Source organism: Branchiostoma floridae, chromosome 5, assembly GCF_000003815.2.
Source record: "Branchiostoma floridae strain S238N-H82 chromosome 5, Bfl_VNyyK, whole genome shotgun sequence".
Classification (NCBI taxonomy): Eukaryota; Metazoa; Chordata; class Leptocardii; order Amphioxiformes; family Branchiostomatidae; genus Branchiostoma; species Branchiostoma floridae.
The window spans coordinates 18,291,120-18,315,337 of record NC_049983.1 but is presented as its reverse complement, the minus strand read 5'-3'; the positions used below and the strand labels follow the sequence as shown (position 1 = coordinate 18,315,337).

At 44.5% G+C, this 24,218-nt stretch overlaps 2 protein-coding genes across 9 annotated transcripts in view; one reads left to right on the top strand and one right to left on the bottom strand.

Moving 5' to 3' along the window:
- Window positions 1-24,218, bottom strand: part of LOC118415648 (synapsin-3-like) — a 66,727-nt gene that overhangs the window by 13,113 nt on the left and 29,396 nt on the right. For 6 of the 8 annotated variants that reach the window (XM_035820369.1, XM_035820365.1, XM_035820371.1 and 3 more), the window contains exons 4-5: window positions 23,930-24,086; window positions 23,492-23,587 (exon numbers count right to left, since the gene is read on the bottom strand). In XM_035820369.1, coding sequence (XP_035676262.1) covers window positions 23,492-23,587; window positions 23,930-24,086 — 253 coding nt within the window. The remainder of the gene's footprint in view (window positions 1-23,491; window positions 23,588-23,929; window positions 24,087-24,218) is intronic. The other 2 variants (XM_035820368.1, XM_035820373.1) reach the window with 1 other exon arrangement.
- On the top strand, window positions 4,962-22,014 carry LOC118415649 (metalloproteinase inhibitor 3-like). The gene is made up of 6 exons (XM_035820374.1): window positions 4,962-5,340; window positions 14,554-14,744; window positions 15,052-15,178; window positions 20,564-20,688; window positions 21,024-21,149; window positions 21,339-22,014. Exons 1-6 carry the CDS (start codon window positions 5,229-5,231, stop codon window positions 21,564-21,566), a joined length of 909 nt encoding a protein of 302 aa, XP_035676267.1. The 5' UTR covers window positions 4,962-5,228; the 3' UTR covers window positions 21,567-22,014.

The window sequence follows — 24,218 nt, the reverse complement described above, 5'->3', positions numbered from 1 at the left end:
TTCCTGTTTCGGCATGAAAACAAACCCACGGTTCTCTCGTGACAGCGGGTTACCTCAGTGTTTGGCACTTCCTCATTCTTCACTCAGACTAGACGTGCGCCAAACCGGCTAATCTCGGCATGCGGCAGACCCGGTCATGAGCGATAGTCTGACTGGCGCAACGTTAAATATGTAGTTAGTCATAAACGCGGGCTGCGCATTAAGGAATCCGGTGAGGGTCCAGTCACACAAGTCGTGCGAAACTTGTATGGTCACCAACTAAACACAGTCTTGGGATAGTCGTGCTTGTGTCCTTTGAACAGATTCCGTTGACTTGTTACGGAAAAGGCTTTTACAGATGCGTGTCGACTGTTGGATCTGTCACAGTCTGCTTAAAATTTCCACCGACAGCTCTGATCTTTCTTTCTTTTTTGCCCTTTTCTTCTTGTCATCTTTCTTTTTCTTCTTTCCTTCTTTCTTTCTACCTTTATAATTAATTGTAACTTGTTCTCTCGTCTGCCTGTCCTAGTCTACCCCTCAGACTGCCAATCGCCGTGACCCAAGGTTAGCCACACTAAAGCCATGATTAACGCACTGTTTAGTCTTAAGCGCCGCGATATGTGTATCTAAGGGCAAGAGTGCTTACCTTTTGTATGGAGGGATGCGTTCGGGGAATGCACGCTGCTACATACAGTGAGAACTGCAAGCACAGTCATATGATACAGGATTTGTGGTCCAAGATTTATAACCTGATGTAATGGCAGCCATGGTAATGTATATATACTTTGCAAGTTTGTAATGTTATAGTCGGTATAAACTATAAATACATCTCACATGGTGGTGAGATATTCGGAACAGAATTTGTTTTTAATTCGCACATTCAAATGAACGAATATAATGTTGGAGATTAGCATAAACAAATGTCTTTATGATAAGATTATCATTCTTGATGGTCGTGTGTTTATAAATGAACATGTTGATAATGCCCTACTTAAGAGCAGTGAGGTTTGTGTAAGTAACGTTAGAGGGCACAGAAAAAAGAAAACTATGATAAGGTGCAGGTAAAGAGAGGAGTTAGTGCTTCTCGTAGCGTGTTGGTCTGTCTATGATTTGGGGGCCATGTTTGTTTCTGGCAGGTATGTCCGCCATGTTTGTTGATGTGTCATGTCGGCTGGAGTGCCACCCTGCGGTTTCAGACAGCCCTGTTTGCCTACATGATGATATGGCCGCATCAAATTCATTTGTAGCTTCTAGAATTTTTTTCAGAAAAAAAAAATGGACCGACCTGTGGTGAAGATATACGGCTTAAATAACACAAAAAACAGTAGCCTGAGGAGTTTAAACTGCTCGTTTTATACAATGAACCCTTTCTTTGATTCGTTACTTTTGTTCTGAATAAAAGCCATTGTTTTTAGCCTGGAATTTTGTGTATGTGGCTCTGAATGGTTATATTTATAGGTTTGTGATAGCAAAACCTGTAATATTTTTAGGGACTTAATTGTTTTTGAAAATGGAAAATGAAAAGAAAAATGGACAGGCGACTCCGAGAAGCAACAAATAAAACTGGTGTAGCCTAAAGACCTGAGTAGTCCCATCCCCACTCCGTGACAGGCGCGGCTGGCTTGTGTCACAGGCTTGGCCACCTTATCGCGTATACTCAAGCGGCGGTCATGAACATGGAGGGGCCCTCGAGCGACGTGCCGACCATTTTTCCCGTGACTCAAAAAGGAACCTGTTGACACTTTGAACACACTCAAGAGATGCTTAAGTCGTTCATTCGAATCCTTTAAGATCCTTTAAGAGAGCTGAGAGAAACACAGTTGTGATAATCAGCTACAATGACCAGTCAAGGACGTTTGTGAGCATGCACTTCTGTGTTGGTCTGTTTTGGGTCCGAAACTTTGGCCACAGGAAATGCAGTATTCTGCCTCGTCATGCTGTCGCAGTCTAATAATACCACATTGAAATCAACAAGAAGAAAAGAAGAAGAAGAAAAAAAAACAATACGCGTATGACAGGCCACTGTTTGAACTTTATGATAGAGATATAAACTGGACATGTAATGGTGAATTTATGGTTAAGTCAAATATTGAAAAAATATCCTTTTATATTAATACTGACAACGGGAAGTGGCCATTCGTGCAATCATCGAGTTTGCACTTTCTAAGAACTCGTCTTGACATTTGATAATCATCTTTAACTATCCAACAATCTCCCAGATTCCCTGTGGGGTAAAACGTTCTTATTAAAGTGCTCCGTCATCTTGAAAAGGAAGAGGCGGGACAAGACGTCTGAGGCTGCCGAGACGATTTTTCGATTAAGATGACTGATAACGCAAATGAACGCCTTTCATGCTGACCGATTCGGACACTTTCATCATGCAGAATGCGGAAACACGCATACATGTGCATTCGGTGCTTCCGTTGACGTTTTGTCTGATTTCTGTGTGTGGAAACCCCGTCTGTGTGTAACTAAAGACGGGGGAAGGGCGCGGGGAACAGCCACCCCACCCACCGTGACCGCACTAGGAAAACCCCGCAGCGTCCAAAGACTGACCAGATAGCCTGGTAACCATTCTCCGAATGGATCAGATATGGGGTAGTTTGCCAGCTTAAATTATTCCTACTCAGCAATAACGATTTTAACGGCCTATTTATCCAGTGGGCTTTCTTTCTTGATGACCGCAATTAAAATCAACCCCGTAAAAATCGCCCGGCTTGCGCTAATGTACCCGGCGGGTGGACAAAACCCCTGTACCGTAAAGGTACCGAGTAGCTCACAACAGTATGGTTACCAGGCTGCAGGATTGGGTGCCCCCGCCGATGAGGTGAGGTTTATACAGATGGAAGTCGACCGTACGCCGTTGCAGGACACGGCTGTTGGTGAGATGTACACAATACTGGACATCCCGTGTTGCCCAGGACCGTTATGTCGTTTACTAACAGGCCGGTGCCCTCTTCACTGACCCACGGCCGCCCCTGCCGACCTCCCCGGGATTCCCGGGTCGCGTTTCCCCTCGCGACGTTTACATGTCCAGAACGCAAGATTGACGTCCAAAACAGACGATACATTTGTAACCCCGCAGTGTCAACCATCTGACAGTCAAGTCGGTGTGACTCAACATGTCCAAATTAAGTAAACGCCTTGTTGAGGCAGCGACCACAAGGCCGCCGCCCCTCCGCCCAGTGCCACGCCCCATGACTTGGCTACTAGTATCTACTGAAGTGTTGTACAAGGTGAAATGTTCGCGGTGTTTTTTTGAGTTCACGTTTTTTGCGATGATCTCTGCTCCGCGAAGTTAAAACCATGGAATAAAATTTTGTATTGTCTTCCCTTTAATCCAGCCTCAAAATTCATTCCCCTCGAACATTTCCCGTTTTGCAGCTGATACTCCATCTCTCCATTAAATGGACCTAAAAACAACGAAACTTTATCCTGCTTGTTAAGCAACGTGGTAAACTGGGCATATATACTTGCCTTTACAATAACGCTTAATTGGGAGATTCGATACACAGTGCTTTACATTTCAGTTTAACTGCTCTTCAAACAGTCCGATCGCTGTCTCGACTCTTGAGTGAGTGTGGAGTTGTGGCTGTAAACAAATTCATTAGGACACTTGTCTCCGTTTGAAGTTTGTATTGCACATCACAACCGCCCGAATGAATGGGGACATACTTGAACATGTATTTAGGTCTGACAACCAACGACAACCAACACCCCCCCCCCCTAAAATTGCGTATGGGAAGTTGTACCGGTCTACAATGGTCTCGACGCCCACAGCGGCGGTTTTTCTAGTCTCCTATTCTTGAACCGATTCTCCTCCCCCTAAAGCTTGGAAGCTTGCCCGAACCGCATGCCACCCTCCCCTGGCAGTGTTCCAAAGAAAAGATTTCCAGCTTTCCATTTATTTTACATCTGGCCCCGTTGTTTATGTGTAGTTTCTACCTCCGCCCCTCTCCGGGCACTGCAGTCGCAGCTATCAGGCAAGGAAGGGTCAAATTGTCACTTTCCATCACTTAGAGTGAGTTAGAGAACTTAGACGGAGCTTCTGAGAACCAACAACGCGGCGGAGGAATACTAAGACAAACGGAGTAATTATGATTACCAGCCAATGGGAAGGGCCATTAAGACTATTAACTTTTACCAACTTCCGCGCGAAGCAAACGGCTCCCTCGTTAAATCCTACATGTTGGACATAGATGATTAGGCAGTGTTCTTTTATATGTGTAAACTGTAAGAAAACCCTGGGTCTATGAAAGGCAGAGCAAGTTTACGCCTAGTCGATAAAAGCAAACTAGATGAGTCTCCTCTCTGCTTCTTTACTTTTCCGGAGACGGAAGAAAATGACGAAAGCAATAATCAAATACTTGTCTACTAGATTAAAATAGAGCATGACTAAGATATAAAGAGTCATGGAAAAGTTAATTTTTTGCAGTTTTGATAGGCGTGGCACCCAAAGTTACCAAGAATCAACACCCATATCGCACGGTATCCGAGCGTTTATAAACAGGGACCAGCCGTAATATATATATACAGGGCAGATCGATGATACACTTGAAAAAAGGGAAATATCTGATTAAGAAACATTTATGAAACATAAGGATAAAGCAAAAAATCAGGATAAACGGGAAGATAGAATTTGGAACTTTCATCTACATTATAATGTAATTACGGCTCTGACAAATTCGTCATAGGTCGTCGCACGATTTTGATACTTATAAAGTATTCAAGCAGGTTTAGGCAGAAACGACAATGATCTAAGACTTTTAACAAGACAGTTGAATTTTGCAGGAAACATGCGGGACTATTCAAACACAGCCCTCAGTTTGCGGTCGTGCGACGATCGTGCGACAATCGTGCGACTTATTCTTAACGATTTAAGGCATGGGGCTATTAAGTATTACTGGTCTGTCCCGACACGAGGGTTGGGCACTGGGCGATTCCACTCCAGAAAAGAGGCGACGCTAAGTACACAGCGGTTACGAAAGTGGAAGGGCCTGGCGCGAAGCCACACCACCGCCGTGCGGAAATCGGCCAGACCATGTGGGTTTCATCAACAAATTTTCCGAACATGACTAGCGCGGCGAGGTAACCTGCGCCAAGGAGTTTAAGAAGCGGCAAGTGAGCGTGCGTGCGGGGGAGGCGAGTCATTCAGTCCGAGCTCGTGCTACTAGCTGCGTGCGTGGCGTGTCAAGTGCTGAACTGAAGACTACGTGTGTGTATATATCGTACGGACATACTGAGTACCAATGGCGCATGTTTGGGCGGTTCTTTTCCTGACGTTAGCGGCAGTCCACGGTGGCTTGGCCTGTACATGTATGCCGGCGCACCCCCAGACCATCTTCTGTCATGCAGGAGTCGGTAAGTAACTCATAGACCCATAGATTTTACACGTCAAAACCATTTTAAGATTTTGTACAATTGTCCTTCGTTTTCAATGTGGCAACGCGGGTGTAGGTAGTCGGTGGTTTTGTTGTGTCCGACGTGTTATCTGATAGAAGATATGATGCGAACTTCTTTTAACGTAAAAAAAAATTATTAGAAATATTATGTGACATTTGTACTGATCCTAGGGCGCTATCTGAGCCCCCGAGCAGATAGTGCGAGTGAAGAGGTATCTGGATCGTACATGAGAATGACATAGCTTGGCTATAAGGCTCTGCCCCGCGCTAGCTGCATGCCAATAGTTGAGATGCCATCACATCTGGGGGACAAGAACGCATACAGGGGCTTCAGTACACTTCACATACACAACACCACCGGAGGTCTAGCGACTATTTACAATAGAGCATATCAACAATATGGACCCCGCTACTCGACTCTCTCAACCACCAACCCTTATTCGTCGTTTTCGAGATACGACGGAATCCGAAAAACTCCGTCTGAAGATAGTACCCACTTCACGGCTGCACGTGTTTGAGAGCTGCGCCAGTGGGCATGTTTTGGTCTCCTGAAAAAAAATGCTGTAATTGGTGTTTGTCAGATCCAGGCTTAGTGAAAGTAAACACTACATGTGTACATGACTTGTAGATGCACCGATGATGTGTGTATGAAATTGATTGATATTTTGTCGGTTGCCTGGTACTGCCATGTAGGCGCTCTGTACGGGCTATGCTCTCTCCCTCTCAAATTAAAGTTGTGGCAGAGGCTAAGATTATCCAAATAATAAAGCGCCTGCACCGCGGCATGGAACATCGCTTGGTCTATAGTTAGCCGGCCTCAGTCTCTCTTAAGTTTCCAACGTTAAAAATAACCCAACCGTTTATCGGGATATTCCACACATGTGGAGTGAGAGTCGAGGTCTGTAGCCAGACAGGGCCCAACATTTTCGCGCGGGTTCGCCACATAGCATTCACCCACCGGCACGACTTGTATCCGCCACGGAGCGCGCGGCGTCTACAGACACGTACTGAGACTTCCTTTTTCTACAGTGGTCGGACTAGCGGCACTGTATGTAGTGAGAGACAGTTGTTCGCAGCCGGAAAGATCAGTCGTATATTCGGCGTTGAACGACACCCATATGAAGTTAATCACTTAATGCTCAGTTGGTTCTAATATTCCAATTTGAAATACATGTGACGTATCTCTACAAGTTCACCTGCCCCTCCCAAGAAATTACATCTTCGAGATTTTATAGTAGCCTTCATAGCAGACTTAGTGACTTTTCCAATTTTGTGCTCTTTTCTAAATTCATTTGTATATCATGATCAGTTCTAGTCAGCTGCCAGACCCCGTACGGTTTACAATTAGAACTGTTATACAATCAGAAAACAGCGCATAACAAGCTGTTAGGGGGGGCTTAAACTTACACCACTTTTTTCCAAGTATAAAAACCGTCTTCCACCAAAAATCAGAGCCACGACGTGTCTAGAACACGAGATGTTAAAACCGGAAGTTCCGTAGCAGTACCGTGGACAGCCGCCAGGGGACGAATTATTTTCATTTTTTTGTTAGAACCTACCATACACAAAGATACCCCCCCCCCCTCCAAAAAAAAAATGAACCAAGAGGCCTGCAATGAGAGATAATTCCAAACGCTACAGCGCCTGCAAAACACGTACGAGATACTCTTCTGTCAATGTAAAGCCCGAATGTGGCAAAATGTACGGACACATGGCGGGACGCTGGCGCACGGACGGACGCCATGCAGGACCTCCGGGCCACGGTTCTCATGTGAAATGTTGGGTTAGTAGGCTTCTGTTAAAACACGTCGCGGAGGTTGTTGCCGGTCGCCATCTCTGTCCAAACAAACTTGACCGGAGGAACAGATTTCCCTCTCGTGAACGTGGCTGCAGCGGATTCTTTCGGGGAAATTGTCCGCGTCGGCGGCAAAGACTGCTTAAAAAAGATACGACGTTTCGCGCTGTGCATTTCCTATTTCGTCTTTACTCAATCAAAACTGGGCATTGTACTTAGCAATCGTCATGAGTAAATTTGAACAACTACTTTGCGGTCTTTGTCTCAAATTTCACACCACATTTCCTGCACTTTTTTGGCTCGCTATGTATCCAGGAATCGGCCCACTACATCCGTTGCGAAGCCTGGTTTGACTTCAGACGACTGTGGGCCAAGAGCCATGCTGGCAGGCCGGGGCATCTCTCTTTCCACCGAGCGGTGTTGACAGCCATAACATCAGGATCCCTCCTGGCACCGCGTCAGCTGCCCTAGTCTCAGTGCTCTTGTTTTCAGGACCTTGACACAGCGCTACCGAGACGCACAGAGTTAATCTACAAAATCGTCGTGGGCAGGTTTTATCACACAAAGAACGTCTCTGTGATACAGCGGGGCGTTCTTCGCTCATGTTAACAGGATTTCGCGGTGTTCAAGGGCGCCTACTTCTTGCATTTTGTGATCTTTTGTTCCTGGGAAAGAAATGTTGACATATTTGGCAGGACATCCGAAACTTGGTTGTTGTTGTGAAAATGGGAAATAGGTCAGTGCCCGGGCGAGCTGTCAAATATATCCCTCAAAACTGGGTCCCTGGGAGCATGGTTTAACCACACGTCATGCTAAACTGTCTTGTGCTGAGGAGGAGTGATGGGGATGCGGCAAGAGTAATTTCATTCATCCTCTCATCCAATAATCGATGGGGTAGGGGCCACTCATTGTATAGGCAACGTCGACTAAAAAAACCCAAGGAGATTTCAGACTGAGATTTGAACGTTAGAGATTGTGAATGGGATAACTTTTCTCCATTGGAATGGAGAAGTTAATCCAATCATCTTATTGGGGGGGGGGGGGGGGGGTGCGTCAATCATTCAGTAGGTAGCTGACATCGATCAAAAGTAGCAAAGGATGGCGTGTCCTAAAGGCGATTTCTGAGAAGTTTGCGGATATTGTATGAGATAATGTCTTTACTTTTGTGTAAGTAGAGAAACACATGAGTCAGAACAAGTTCAAAATGGTTACAAAACAACCAAGTTACAGTTCTAAGTATAGATGGGTGTAACTAAATGTTTTGTGTTCTCTACAAACTGACTTTGATTGAGCTAACTAGACAGGCGCCACGATTGGCGTGAGCATGACCCCCCTGCGACGCGGATCACACGAACGTACACACCGAGAACACAAGAGGCGTGTTTTGAAAACACCGAGGTAGCGCGCATCCTGTCGGTAGCGAAAACATGGGCGAGAAAGCCTTGTTGTCGAAACATTCATGGAGGATTAGAACTTAAGGGAGCATGTCTCCTTTTTTGAGAGCTCGGGGTTCGGGGTTCGAATCCCAGGCTTAGAAAGCTTCTTTGATGAGGAGGACCGTAAGGTCGTCACAGCAGCAGAGAACGGTTGTGGGGAAACCCATAAACAGGGACATAAAGAAAGCGGGCCGGAGTTTTTCGCAATTTATTCACGTTCAACAGTTAAATTCGGTCAACAGTATTCTTTTCTTCCAACTATCTCGAAAAGAATTCCTCGCGTGCATTTTTCTTCCTTCTTTCTTACTACGGCAAGGAAACCACCACCGTCTTCAAGAGTTTAGGCACGTCTTGGTATGCGCTTGCTAAAAGCCTCCCAGTGCCCAAGGATAACAGCGCTTGCCAACCCTCGGACCAGCGGTGGTATGTTAAGCCTTGTGCGACGATTAACTAGGGGAACAGGAGACTTCTTAAACGCTGCAGGTATTGCCTCGGCAAGTATATTGTATGGAGCCCACCTATGGCGATAGTAGGACACAGTACCATGCACAATGCCTTATCTGATAGGAAATACAATCCGCCACTTGTGTCTGTAAAGGCCAAACCAAACCCATAGCCACGCCCACCTCCGTCAAAACGTAGCAATACAAAATAACATGAAAATGCACATATTTGACGGACATGCAGCCACTCTACGATTGGTCGAACCACTAATTTCCGTGCTGTCGTTGATTGGGCTGCTAATTGTGATGGGTAGTTAGGATCGGTCTAGCTATCCAGATTATGGTATAGTCAGTCGTCTCTGATATAGAAACGACTTTGAAGTACTTGAAATAACACATTTTGTAATTTTGTGGTCTTTGTAACAGTTATCTATGGAGTTAGTGCCACAACGTAGGCAAACGAAGTGATTAAAGGCTTGTAGCAAGCAAAATATGCCGACTGCTTAACACACAGAGATAACAGAAACGCTGGTTAACGGGTTTATCCAAGCATTAACGTTATCCAGTCACGTGGATTTAGGATGATCGGTAAGTCAACAAAATAACGTTTTCAATCTCAAGATTCGGAAAACGGGCTTTAACGTTACCGCTACAAAACAAAATTTCATGCAATTTGTGAAAGTCTCAAGAGCACTACAAGGTTGTGTGGGTAAAAGTTGGTAGTTTCGATCCTCTCGTCTGATCCCAGTCCATCCCATCCCATGCGCGAACCTCTTTCTCAGAAGTGGCGGGAAACATCCTCAGCTGACCTTACGAGGAACGCCATTGATCATGAGTGACGTCAACAAATTTCGCGCCTAATTCCAACAATTGGACGGTGACGTCACGCCGTCTGTTTTAGGTTCTACACGTGACATCTCAGACGTTGATTCAGTGATTCAGGCCTCGGACACCGTTTGCGTACTGACCCCAGGACTAGGATTCTGGGGTCTTGTCCAAACACGGGACGCCGAGAAACAACACGATGTTTGCTGAGATTTTCGGCGAGTGCCCACTACCCGCCGTCATGGGGATTTTCCATTCTAAAGTTAGACTTTGACCAAGGAAGGTTTCAAAACATCATGGGGTGAATGTTATGACTCATTTTCTAAAGGTCTATTCTTGGAGGATGTTGACAACATGTCTAATTCTGTGAATCAGGCGGTGTCTTTTTTACGTCCTTTTTACGCTGTTTGTTTTTCATCACCAGCGATCCATCTAAAAAGTAGTTATGGATAAAAAGAATGTTTTAACTGTGTCCATGTTTAGTATGGAGAACATCGAAGGTTATCAAAACTATGGAATTCAAATCGAAGGGAAAGTGAAATTGTTGATGAAACACGGTGAAAAACACCGAACCGATAGTCAATGTAACATCAGATATTGTTTCTAACTGCCATACTGCGGTACTTCCAAAATGTATACTGGAAGTATAGTGTCAGGCCGATGACCTACAATGGCTAAACCTCCCAGGTCTTATATTGTCGTAACAAATAAACGCTTACAAAAATAATCTTACATCATAAAAGTTTTATGTGTGTGTGTATGTTTGCATTCTTTGAATTGGTTATAATTAGGGACGGCCTTTGCCTATTTTCCTAGGGCATAAAGTTATAATTTTCATTCATTCAGCCATTCGTTCTTACGTTTGTTATTCCGTCCATCCATTCATTTATCCAGTCATCCTCTCATTCGTTCATTTCTTCATTAGTTTTTGATCATCCATTCATCTATTATTTCTTTGATTCATTCACTCAATAACGACTGTCTACACTCAACCCACCACAACGTAAGTAAAGCTGACACGGGGCTAGGCAGTGCTGTAAGAGTAAGGATCTGAATAGCAGCGGTGTCCCGGCAACGCAGAAAAACACGTTGACTGGGCTGTACGAGGTCCCCGAGCCCGACATGTGCGCACTGCGTGACTGTGAATATATACAACCGTCAACATGTATAACAAGACTGGCACGCAACGGAGGGGATAAGCGCTTGTCAGGCGCAACATCTTGATGGAAACACACGGGGCGACATCTGAGGAATGTGGCACCTGGGCACCAACATCCTATACCCAACTTTATTGCTTTGAAAACACGTCACGAATGTCAGATTCCCCGAAAGATTTGAAGTAGCCAATTAGCGGCCTGCTAGACAAGTTGTGTCGGGGGTCTTGGTTGAAGGGAGGGGGGCGCTCAGTTGGTGGAGTGACCTCTTCTAATGAAAACCACGGATTAAACTGGTATTACAACTTAAGTGGCTAGTACTGAAGTGAAGGTTGCAGTCAAGGTTGTCTCACCAGTTGTGGGGGGGGGGGCTAATGCGTCCCTCTCGGTAGGGGGGTATCTAATGAAAACCGCAAGGAGTCTATTGGAATTCCAAGGCTATTCCTCAAATGAACTGGCATTAAATTGTAATTCAGACAAAAATACGAGCTTTGTGATCGAAAAGCCGGGCTGATTCTGCGGGTGCCTTCCGGCTAATCGGTCAGATCAGACAAATTTGGGGAAGCAATTTTTGGAAAGGTTAACGTAAAGTCTGTGGGAAAATGAGCTGGAACGTGAGTTCCACGATCCCGTACCTCGGACGACAGTACTTTTCTGAGTAATAATATGCTAAAAAATGCTCTAATTTGCATCATTTGTACATTGCAGGTTTCAGCGTTACCAATATCATGAGTTCTATGAGTGTGAAAATTTCAATTTTTATTAACACGAAAGGGAAAGGGGGTGGAGTTTATATGTTCGTTTGGCGGATGACATCATTTAGCTAGTAATGTTGTTTATAACAAATTTACGTAAGGAACGAAAATGAAATTTCTATCATTAACGTGTAGGAGCAATTTCTTATGAATCGTTCAGGCACTCATTCTTATCCCCAAATTACACAGAACTGACAGATTTTTTAAAATGAAATTTGAAAGCGTATAGGCTAAAAATATCACCGAACTCCGCCCAAGAAAAATATCTAAAAGCACAGTTGTTAACATGACCCCGTGATATCTGCGTCTCGGAAAGTGCCAAACTTTCCACCTCTCATGTCGCAAGCATGCGGAACCGATGTAGTAACTGTTTCTAAGTTGTCCCGTTTGGGTACCCAGTGTCGTCTCTGCTTTCTCTGTATATTGTTGTATATCTCAGTGTCAACAGTGCCCCGGACCCGACGGCATCCCACAGGAAACTCCACCAAAATGTATCCACCGACTGTGCCAACTGCCAATTCCACTCACATTTACGTTCGCGCTCGGATGTCGACGACAATTATTTTTGGCGATTACCTAAATCCGTCCGCCCTGACCCGAAGGTCGCTGAATATGTGGTTGATGGATGACATGTGGGGGCCATATTCTGCCCTCTATTTTAAACAGGCGGTGCCGTGATCCCCGCCTGTCGATTTTCTCCAGACAGTGATTGGCGTTGACATCTGACCGTTTCTGTCCTCGAGCGGGTCTATTCAGGACACACATCTACAAGCAGATGCAAGGGTTCTGGTTGGATTTTTTTGGGAGGGGGGACGTTTTTCCTTTTATATTGTGCATCCTGTAACTGTTACTGTATGTGGTATTGCACTCCGGTCTACGATAGTGTGATATTGTATCGTTCTGGTGTATAGATTAACAAGATCGTTGCCCTTTTCACCCGACAGTACGGCTGGATTTTTAATCCAGTTAACACAAAGAAGAAAATGTGGGTTTCATTTTGCTCAAGGCTCTCTTGTCAACTTTCTGTAGATGTATATGGGCTAGCCAGTACGTGATTCCTGTACAGCCACTGAGCCTCTCATCGTATAGATTTAGGCAGCACTTAGACTTAGTGTAGGTCATTGGTGTGAAAAGTCGGTTCAAATATGTCGCTACAAATATGTCAAATTTACAGGACAACTCAGTCAGGTTTAACCGTTCAACATGGTGGACAATACCTACAACCCCATCCCTCATGGTGACGTGACTGCAAACACAGGCTACAGTACAGTTGCATTGTTGTGACCCAAATTGCTTTTGACAACTACCATTTTAGAGAAGGGAACATGCAGTGTTGGCGTGCGAAACGTAACTGTAGCATCTGGCCACATATCTAGTGACAAACAGGTGTCAGGCTCGGTCGCCAGCTCAAGCCGACCACCTACGTCGCCATCGCCTGTCAGTCATACCGTGATATGGGCCACACCAAGGTCGTTATCTGCGATGACAACATAATCCTATCACGTGATCGTCACGTGGTAGCACAATCTTGTCACTTGGTCGTCACATGACAACGAGATCTTGTCACGTCACAATTGCAACAAATGGAAGCTCTTCGCCGTTCAACACAGTTGTTAGGCCCATGGCATTTTGCACTTTCTGAAATTGTAACAGTGGCTATTTTTGTGTATCCGGAGGCGACTCTATGTGACTAGACAAAGTCAAAAGTTTTCTTTTTGCACTTCACGATGGATTCCTATTTAAACAGGATTCAGGGCCTTCATGGGCAGGGACATTTGAATCTCCTGCTTGAGTCTTCCCAATCTCAGCAGTCTTGGCAACATGCTAAGATTTATCTGAACATCCGTCGTCAGTCCACAGAAGCTCGTAGATTCTCTGCACGTATTTCTCTGTGAACAAAACATCTTGTCTCAGCTTGACCTTTTTGATGGTGTGTGAATAACAGCGGCGTCGGGCCTTCCGCTCCCGGTCAGCCCCGAGCGGGCCCGCGCCAGACAAAGCCGTAAAATTTCACGCGTAACCTCACAACACGGGTTACACACAAACTGCCAGGTTCAACCGACGACTTTCTGGTCCCATTCGTGCAGTGTGATTTCCCACTTCGCTGTGTGGCGACTATATTCCCACGTCAAGGCTTACAAGACGGATTTCCGCCATGTGGTTCCCAGACAGGGCCCTCTCGTGGCTTTGACCGGGCATCTTGGCTTTGAACCAGAGAAGTTCGCGGCAGGAATGTCATTAATAGACAGGAGGCGAGTGATGGGCGGAGGTCAATTGTTCAACTGTGTACTTGAAAGGTCAAGTTGTCGACCACATGAAGGAACAGGGTTCGGCTAAGCGACGGGAGTAGATTGAGGAAGTTAATTACATTGGAAGGGAGCAAAGTAGTCTAAACGACTAAGGGAAGCGCTGCACCTGTCGAAACTAGACACCCGTGTTTTCGGATGTTTTTAGACGGTGTTTTAATTTTAAACAAGGAACGACTGCCAATATAAGCAACTGTGTTGTAGAGTGTATATAAGCTACCGGCACCTCTGCGCACGGGAGTAATACTGAGCTTGGCCCGGTATCAACATTGGGAAATGTTTAAACGATCTTGAAAATACAAATTCGAGTTGGTTGTTTCTACTTTTAATCAATTTAGCATGAAAGTATAACCTATATAAATCAAACGCAATAGCTGAATTGAATACATCATCACCATATACATCACCCTATACCCTAAAAAATTACTTTTAAAAGAATTTGCTTGTCTTAAATACAGCTGTTCGTGGGAAAATCGTAAAGGTTGAAGAGATCGGCTATGCTCGTCCGACGCCGAACGTCACGATAGAAGAGGAGGAGGAGGAAGAGTACCTGGACCCGTCCATGAACGAAATCCCTCTGGAAATGAGGGCTATGGCGGAGGAGGCTTACGTCATCGAGTGGGTCCGTTACACCATACGGATCACAAAGGTAGGTGCTCTCCATAAAATACAAAAATGACACCAGGAAAATCTATATTTTGGCAGCAAAATGTAGATTCTTATCTATAAATGGTTTCAAACTCTGCTTACATTAGAGTATTGGTTGATATTCATCTCAAGAAAGTTCTTAAAGGTACATTTTGATAGAGCAATCGCAAAATTTCTTACGGCGCAAGCGATGGGAGTTATGGGAAATGTATTTACCCAAAATGCAACTGTTGGGACCCGGATGTTCACTACTGGATCAGTCGTCAAAATTAACAGAAAAGATACGTGACATCCGTTTTCCGTTACAGGTGTTCAAAGGTGCAGAGAAGCTGGAGTTCATCAACAAGAACAAGAACATGGTGTACATTTACACCATGCCAGATGGCGCGGCCTGCGGCATCAAACTGAACCCCAAGCAACACTACCTCCTGACAGGTACGTTCTAACGACCAATGAAATGGCAGCGTACACGAGTCGTTGATATCATATCTTGGACCGAATGTGTCCTTGCCTCAGATTGGTCATTGTTACAGCCATAAAAGTGAAGGAGTGTACGTTACTCACTGCACAATGCCTTAGACAGAATGACAGTTATGTTCGGTGTGAAAGGTTTGTAGCATGTAACCTTCGTCCTCCTATGGCATCGCAGAGCAGAACAGCTGATCGTCACAAGTGTGTGGGAAATACCGAGGGCCCTCGCCATGTTGGCGCTGCAGCATGACCTCTAACATTACGGGCAGAAAACAGCTCCGCCCAACCCCTATATACGCGCAGCATACACACTCATTAGACAAAGCAACGGAATGTGAACTATGCACTGGGAAAGACGGGTCACTCCTGAAGTGGCCTACTGAGTGTCCTCTAATATTTGCCAACTTCCTAGCTAATATTCGGTCTGTTTTAATAATTTTTTTTTTCAAATTAAGAAAAAGATTCGGTCCTAGATGTGTCACATAAATGCAATAACGAGTACCTACGTGTATCCAATGAACTCCACTCTCAGTGTCCTTTTACTACCCCAATCTTCCCAGTCACTTTGTCAGTACTTTGCAGGGGCCAATGATGATTGTTTTCTATGCAATGAGAAAAAGAATGTAGGCCAAACCGCACTTATATGATAAGAACTATCGATTTTAGACCACATTAGAAAGCAATTATAATCCAAGATCCAGAACTGAGAAGTGGATTAATTTCCTGATCAATATTTCATATGTTCAAATTCAGACGTTTTCATCTTGGGAACTTTGAGACTTTGGCTATTTAGACGCCATTACTGGCATGTGGCCAATATGTTCGCACGATTAAGAAGAGTCGTGCTGAACCCGTAATGTATTTTACAGAATGTACGAAATCAGTGGTTTGACATCACGTTAACGATTTGTTTCAGTTCTCATGTCAACAACAAAGAATAAATGGGCAGTTTGCACGCACGTCAGAAATATTTGCTGTGTCGTTAGAGGAAACAACAAGGTCGTTTTTTACCGTTAGATTTTGGGGCAGATGCTAACGTGACGGCTCGCTGGCCTGATGAACGTGCAATCAATATAAATACATGCATGGCGTTTGACTCGAGTCACATGACAGCCGCCATCTTGGACAGGTCGTTCCAGCACTTTAACTTCAATCTATGCGGCGACAGAGTCGCGTGTTTGTCCCTTCCGTTCATCTCTTCTTCACTGCTGTTGTTGCCTTTTAAAGCGACAATCCTTAGTAAGATTACACCCCGCTACACTGGCCAGAATTTTGGATAAAAGTATCAAAGAAATTGGTTTGCAGTATCGTTTTCGGATTGTGTATCGCGACGGCACTTTTGTCGGTGATGTTCAGGTCATTCACAGGAGGCAATGGCTGAAACAGGTCAAACAAACAGGCTGACTTGGAGAAGAATTAAGACCAACAGGTCCAGTGGTCAGCCGGAAAAGGGATGTCTAGATCCTGTCAGCCACATGTATCCATACCCTTTCTTCTTCTGTCTCCAAGCATGTTGGTCATCTCAACTGGACAACTGAGTTGTCCATTTGCTGGTGGCAGCTGTCTTTCCTGACCCGGATTTTAGATCCAGAGAACCGGGATGTTTTACACATGTTCGGGATCTTGTGTCATGACTGTTCATGCCCACTCTGGAATGTTTCCAGTTATGGGTCATTGTCCTACCATCGACCCGAGTTTTATGTAACGCTATAAATCTCTCTGTTAACGGGAAGTCCCTGTCAAAAGTCCATAAATCCCGTCCATAAAAAGGTTGACATTCGACTTTCATATATGGAGTAGTTTTGTTGTAAAGTAATCAGGGCCTAAAAACTCGGTTTGTTCAGAAGGACAGGAAGGAGTCCACAACACGGCCGTTATTGGCTAATTTTCGCTGACCTGCATGTAGCGATTTGATTGGTCCTCACTAGAAAATCACTGGCTGTGATACAGTGTACACAGTCATACTCGGGGCAGACAAAAACATCTGATTTAAGGGATGATCTATTGTTTGTTTCTGCTTGTTTTCACTTATCAGATAGGTTCGCTGTCTGTCCTGCGATTGCCAATCGCGGTGACAATCATCTTAGTTCCCTTTATGAATATTGTTTGAACATAAGAACGCAGCGATTATATGATCTTATATAGCGTTTGCTATGTAGTTGTTTACCTAACAATAAGTAAGACCCGTTCGAAAACAAGGAACCCGTTCCGCTACAGTAATATAGTGCCCCGTATCCTGCACCTATGACCTTTGTGGGTCTCGGGAGAAGATAAGCTGCTATTTGCTGATTTAGAAAGTATTCGGAAGATCGCCAAGATGATATCCGAGTCCCTTAGCAACACGGGTGTCTAGATAAACAACTTTCAAGGCCAGGTTTGCTTGGAACATCGAATACTAACAGAGGTCATTCATCGAGCGCGGTGTGGATGCACGGCCTAAATAAGTTATGATTTGGAATTGAGGCCTATCGACCAATAGCGGACGAGAACGCACGATTGATAAACTATGGGCACCATAGACCAATCCTGACTGTTCATCGCAATAAGCAATGAGACCAATGGTAGAATGACAATACGGGACCCTCCAATCTCTAGCGGTAGGTCTCGCGAGACTGTAATCTTGCCGCGCGCGCGCGTGATTTGACAGTCGGACGGTAACAGCCTTCAGCAGCCCAGCGGCTAACAATGGCTTCTCCCAGCATCGACTCGATCGAGTCAACTTCAGAGATTCGTTGTGCTATTATTTGGCCACATCCGCCGGTAAATCGGCATGCCATGAGCAGATAATATTGTTGTGAACCTATGGACTCGATATCGTGCTGTAAATTTGCAAATTTCTGGTCATTTTCACAATTTTTGACGGGCGGTTTATGCTTGCTTGTCGTGAGAAAAACGTGCATATAGGCGCGTCGCCTTACTTGTAGTTACTCGGATAAGTTTGGCTCAAGCCGTAAAAATATCCCACAAAAGCGTACAAGTACCATTATTGGATCATTGTAGATCCAAACTCGTAAGACTTTCGGCGATTTTGACCGTATATTAGTCGATGGTAACATATCGGCCTTTGGGAGTTAACGCGTACGTGACCGGTTGGGGAGGGGGGCGTGTTTCCGTGTATATGTGTTCGTTTTGATCAAGGCGGAGTCACTTTTCCGACTATGATTTCAGTTTTCGACGGATGAAACTCCACAAAAACGTGAACATATCGATGTAGGGTCCTTCTGGGTAGAAATCTATCATGGTTTCGGCGGCTTTGTGGCCGACTTTTTCGGTTAACGTAATATATAATGAGTGGGTGTGTCTGCAAATGTATAACGTTTGGCATTTGCTGTTCTAGATCTTTTGCAGATCAACGCGTCGCGATCGAAATTCACATCAGAAGGGAAATACTGCAAATCATATGGATGCAATAGCCGTCAGTCCAAGTGTGTCAATGAAGAGAAAGTGCCAACATGCATCATATTTTTCAAGATCCCCCCAAATGTACTTGATGATAACACGTTACTTAAGCACTGGGATTGTCTGGTAAAAAGACAGCTCGGAAGGGATAATTTCACCATGAACATGAAATTAGAAATGTGCGTTTTTAATACTTTTTAACGGGAAATGTGTACATCTACTGCATGTATTTCCAGTAACGCATTCGTGTATTCATTGTGTCCCCATTCAAAGAAAGGACTCACGCTAAAATAGGCAGTCCAGAATAAGACATTTTTCTTATCAAAGGTAGACAGCAGTGCAGCACTCAAGACGTCACACAGGTACAACCACCAAGTGCAAGGGAATGTCTATTGCTGTAACTTAAATTGGGCGGACTTCGTTGTCTACTTTGGCAGGGAAAATTTATTCTTCGAACGAATTAAAGTAGACTCAGAATGGCAGAAGAAGAATATCCCAAAGCTTGACCACTTTCACAAAACAGCCATACAACCGGAGCTGTTCACTCAAAGAGCCAAAGGAGGTAAAAAACTCTATGGTATGTATGAAGAAAGACTGATTGTTGATGCAGAGTGTCCAGACCACTGCATCAGCAGAATACAGTGGACTACTATGTATAGCACAGGGAAGTGGACACCTTACCCGTCTTAGCTCTGAGTAGGACGATGTCTCATTTGTTGCAAAAATTATGCCACGCAAAAACAGTCAGAGATGTTGAAAGTTCACATTTTAATACAATGTACATTTGAATGATTATGTGTATGAAACATTACCATTTCCCAAAAGTATTACTTATCGGATGCTTATTTTCGTCAATACTGTAAATGCTGTGAGAACTTGTCTATCATTTGGAAAAAACACTAATGATATATACATGTAATTATCATTTCTCAAAAGCATGAGTTGCCAAACGTTATACATTTGCAGACACACCCACTCATCACGTATGAAGTTAACCAATAAAAAGTTGCCCACAAAGCCGCCGAAACCATGCTAGATTTCTACCCAGAAGGACCCTACATCGATATGTTCCCGTTTTTGTGGAGTTTCATCCGTCGAAAACTGAAATCATAGACATAGTCGGAAAAGTGACTCCGTCTTGATCAAAACGAACACATATACACGGAAACACGACCCCCTCCCCAACTCACGTACGCGTTAACTCCCAAAGGCCGATATGTTGCCATCGACTAATTTACGGTCAAAATCGCAATCTTACGAGTTTGGATCTACAAGGATCCAATAATGGTACTTGTAAGCTTTTGTGGGATATTTTTACGGCTTGAGCCAAACTTATCCGAGTAACTACAAGTAAGGTGACGCGCCTATATGCACGTTTTTCTCAAAACAAGCAAGCATAAACCGCCCGTCAAAAATTGTGGAAAATGACCAGAAATTTGCAAATTTACAGCACGATATCGAGTCCATAGGTTCACAACAATATTATCTGCTCATGGCATGCCGACTTACCGGCGGATGTTGCCAAATAATAGCACAACGAATCTCTGAAGTTGACTCGATCGAGTCGATGCTGGGAGAAGCCATTGTTAGCCGCTGGGCTGCTAAAGGCTGTTACCGTCCGACTGTCAAATCACGCGCGCGCGCGGCAAGATTACAGTCTCGCGAGACCTACCGCTAGAGATTGGAGGGTCCCGTATTAGAATTAGCAGTTAGACCATTGAGAGAAGTGTTTGCATGTCCGTGAAGTACTTGTTATGTGCTTTTATATTTTGCATTTCTACTTTTTGGTGGAAGTGGGCGGGATTATAAGACCCGCCTGAATAAAATCAAGTCCCCGAAATTGAAAATAAAATGTTTGAAACACTGTAGTATGGACGATGTAGAACGCGATGTTTTGCGATCGTTTAGGATGAAAATTTAAGACTATGTTGTTGATGTTTTCCTGTACAGGACATGTTCATGAGGGCAGATTTCAGGTCGGTGCGTGCGGGTGGAACGTGGAGTGGTCACAGGTCACCGTCAAACAGCGCAGGGGCCTGAAGTACATGTACGGCAAGCACTGCGACCACTGCTCGGTAAGCACACACGTGTCCTGTCTTCTTCTGTTTATACTTAATGTTTACCTACAGCACGTATTGCACATTCAAGTATTTCGATAGTCAAAGTAGACCTTCTTGGATGTACATCTATGAAATCATTCAACACTCCCTGCAAAACCAGTTTATCTAAATATCTCAGTGACTTTTTGAAGTGCAATACGGAGATTGGTAAAATACCTTCAATTTGAAAACTTTAGAAAGAAAAGGACAACCTTTTGCAATAAAGACAGTTTGCTTCTGTTTCCAATGTTTTTAAAAACGTAAAACATGTTTATATTTCATTTATGAATGCAATTCCTATCCATTCAAAGATCCAGACATGTTTCTTCGGCGGCTACGGCTGTGACGAGACCAGCCCGAAGACGTGCGTGTGGAAGGGCCTGTTGGACGGGTGGCCCTACGACTGCCACACGGTGCACTCCGCCTGCATACGCAAGGTACGATGGGAGCAAGGTTTAGCAAATGACGACGCTGTACATTTCATCATACCTGTGTACTTTGCAAGCGAGAAGTAGTTTCGTTCAAAGAGCATTATCTTCTGGACATTAGTTTCTCGTTTCACCTCACCTCACAAAGTCCAGTTTCTTGTTTAGAAATGACGATTTCTTTCCTCCATTTTTGAGCAGCGCCACGGCAGCTGCGAGTGGTTCCACCCGCCATCTCTCAGGAAATGCGAGGACAGAGCGTTCCCCGTGGCGCGGGAAGGCTTCCACGAGCCGGCGGAGGGATATCCCGACAGCGACCCAGACGAGGAGGACCCCTTCTCACAACACCCGGAGGAGGGACTCCCCGAGCTGGAAGACGAAGATTTCCCCACCTCGTTCCCAGAATTCCCTGAGCATCTCTTCCCATGATGCAACCAACTGAACTTTGAACTTTCTCAACTCAGTTGCCCATAATGGGCAAACGATCTCGGTCATATTATATTCCACAGAGGGAGAACACTATTAACACGTGTCACAAATAATTGGGGACGAAATGTTTTGTATCGGATGTTACACGGACTTGCAGTATTGACTCTCATGGTTACAGAAACGCTGTACCTTTTGTAAATATTATTGTATTGTACTGTGCCGAGTGGCACTCGATGCTAATACCTAGGCTATGTGATACACAGCAATACAGTATAACAGTTCCGTAGAAAGCGAGTTAATTTGTGAAGACTACCCACCTACGATGAATGGCTTTTCTCTTAGAAGAATGCTTACTGTAAGCAGCGAAACTCTGTAAAATACGCTCAAGGGTAGACGTTGACTTTTTTCTAAATAACGAGAGTAATAAAACTTATTTTTATGTTTCTAACCCCTTGGTCTAGTGTGTGTATTTATTCTGCTTTTCTACCTTATATTGTTGAAGAATCATCTTGAAACAAAGCAGTAAGGCATCCTGAAACATTGCGATTTCAGCAGGAGCCCCACGTGATAAGATAACTGTGCTTGCTTAAATTTATAAACATTTTAAAGATATCAAAATACAACAAGCGTCATAAAGGAATGGGGAGGATGATTCCTTTCTATAACATTGACCATGTCAAAGAACGTTTAAATGACAACACTTGTAATGAGATTACTACATCTTTGTGCCAATTAAATGCTGTAATTGAGGAAGGCTGCGATCATCTATAGGGGAGGCCAAGGGTCAGAGCTGATATAATCTAATCATATTAACGATATCAAATAAGCAACCTCAAATAGTGAATCACCATGTCCTTAATGTATGATATTGACCAAACTTAAAATGCAAACACAGGAGAAATGGGAGCAACAGCTGATTCAGTGAAAGAACTACATCCTTATCAGAGTTAATTAGGACACGCTAACCTTGACTCTGTGGAAATGTCATCAGCACTACAAAGCCTGTATCCCGGTAAGTACTTGTTAAGACCCGGCAGCTGTGACGGAGCTTCTGCAAAATCCGCTCCGGATCTGCCCGCTGATAGGTCCGTCACCTTGACCCCTTTTCCCTGACCTTCACGACAGAGGTCACGGGCGGGTATTACAGCTGCATGGCTACCGCGTGTGTGTTCTGATGTTATTATGGCAACGTTAAATTTTAAACCGAAAGTCCGTTTACAAACGTTAGCAAACGTAACCTAGGCCCAAGATATGGTTGTTGTGGAATTCGCGTAGGTAGATGCGACGAGGTTAGTAGTACAATCTTTGAAAATCCCAACAGGCTACAGCGGATTCCATGACCAAGAAAAGCCTCTTCTATGCTTGTCCTCAATATCCATAACTTCACGGCATGAACAGATCAAGACTTAGATCCCTAAGCTCAACAAGGCAGGGATAATTAAATGCACCAAGAATGTATGTAGTCCAGTTGAGCCTATATGTTGGACTGAATACCACGATGACACACATTCAAAGTAGGTGAACTGGTATTCACATTCGTTGGATTTGTGAATAATCAAACTCGTACGTGGTTTCAACATATCGTGCGAGAAATATGACCAGCCCAATAGAAATTAAAAAGCTGCAGGGAAAGCCAACTGTGATGTACGTATGACCCTGACGTCTGTCAGCAACAAGCAACCGCGGCGATCCAAACCAAGACTAGCTGACAGGACTCTTCCCTAAGATTACCCCAGATCTCGGGGCAGCTACGTTTAAGGCGACAAATACAAAATAGCGCCCTGTGAAAACGCTTCCACCTCTATTATCACTAGCGACAATGCAGAAGACTTCACTCTAGGAAACAATCAGAAACATGGACAGATGCGCAGCGGAGCAGCTCACTGTACTCGACAGTGACACCTATGGAATGGGGTGGTACTCACACATACCATTTCCTTGTGGTTCGGGTAGTACGCCCTGTCTATCAACGGGAACTTCTCCTTGCCAATCCTCTTCCTTATTTGCAAGAGATGGGCGTACTGAGGAGAGAGAGAGGAAGATGGAGAAATCAGTTGTGGTCGTGGTTAGACATTCACTTGCGCCCCTAGCGGTCTAACAAGATAACGCAAGAGGAAATGAGACAAAGGACCAATGATGCAATGACAATTCTGGATGGACTAGCGTGAAGCATAAAGGAGTAATTGTTTGTACAAGGGGGCTAAAACGAGTCAACTTTATCAATCTCCATGTGTTTTCATGCCAAAATTACGTGACCCCGATGATATATTCAAATCACCAGGGTTAACCAATCAGCAAGGCGGTCATAGTCACGCTAGCGCAAACACCGTGCTGAGCAATGAACACTAACCAAAGACACTCACCACCCAAGGTTTCTCCATGAAGTTGTAGATAGACAGTAGTGTGTTGACACTGGGTATTGCGCCCCATCTGAGCCCGAGTATAACGGACCTGTAGTCTTGGTTAGCGTCCAAACCGCGGCAGTGTTGTCGCACCAACACGAAATCCGGCCGGAAGGACCTACAAAAAACAAGCAATGAGAATAAATAACAAACAGATCGAAGAGGAACGTACGCGTTAGAAGGTCTGTACATGCGGGATATTTCCCTGGTGTCATTAACTCTCCGTCTCCGGTAACAAGAACATGATTAA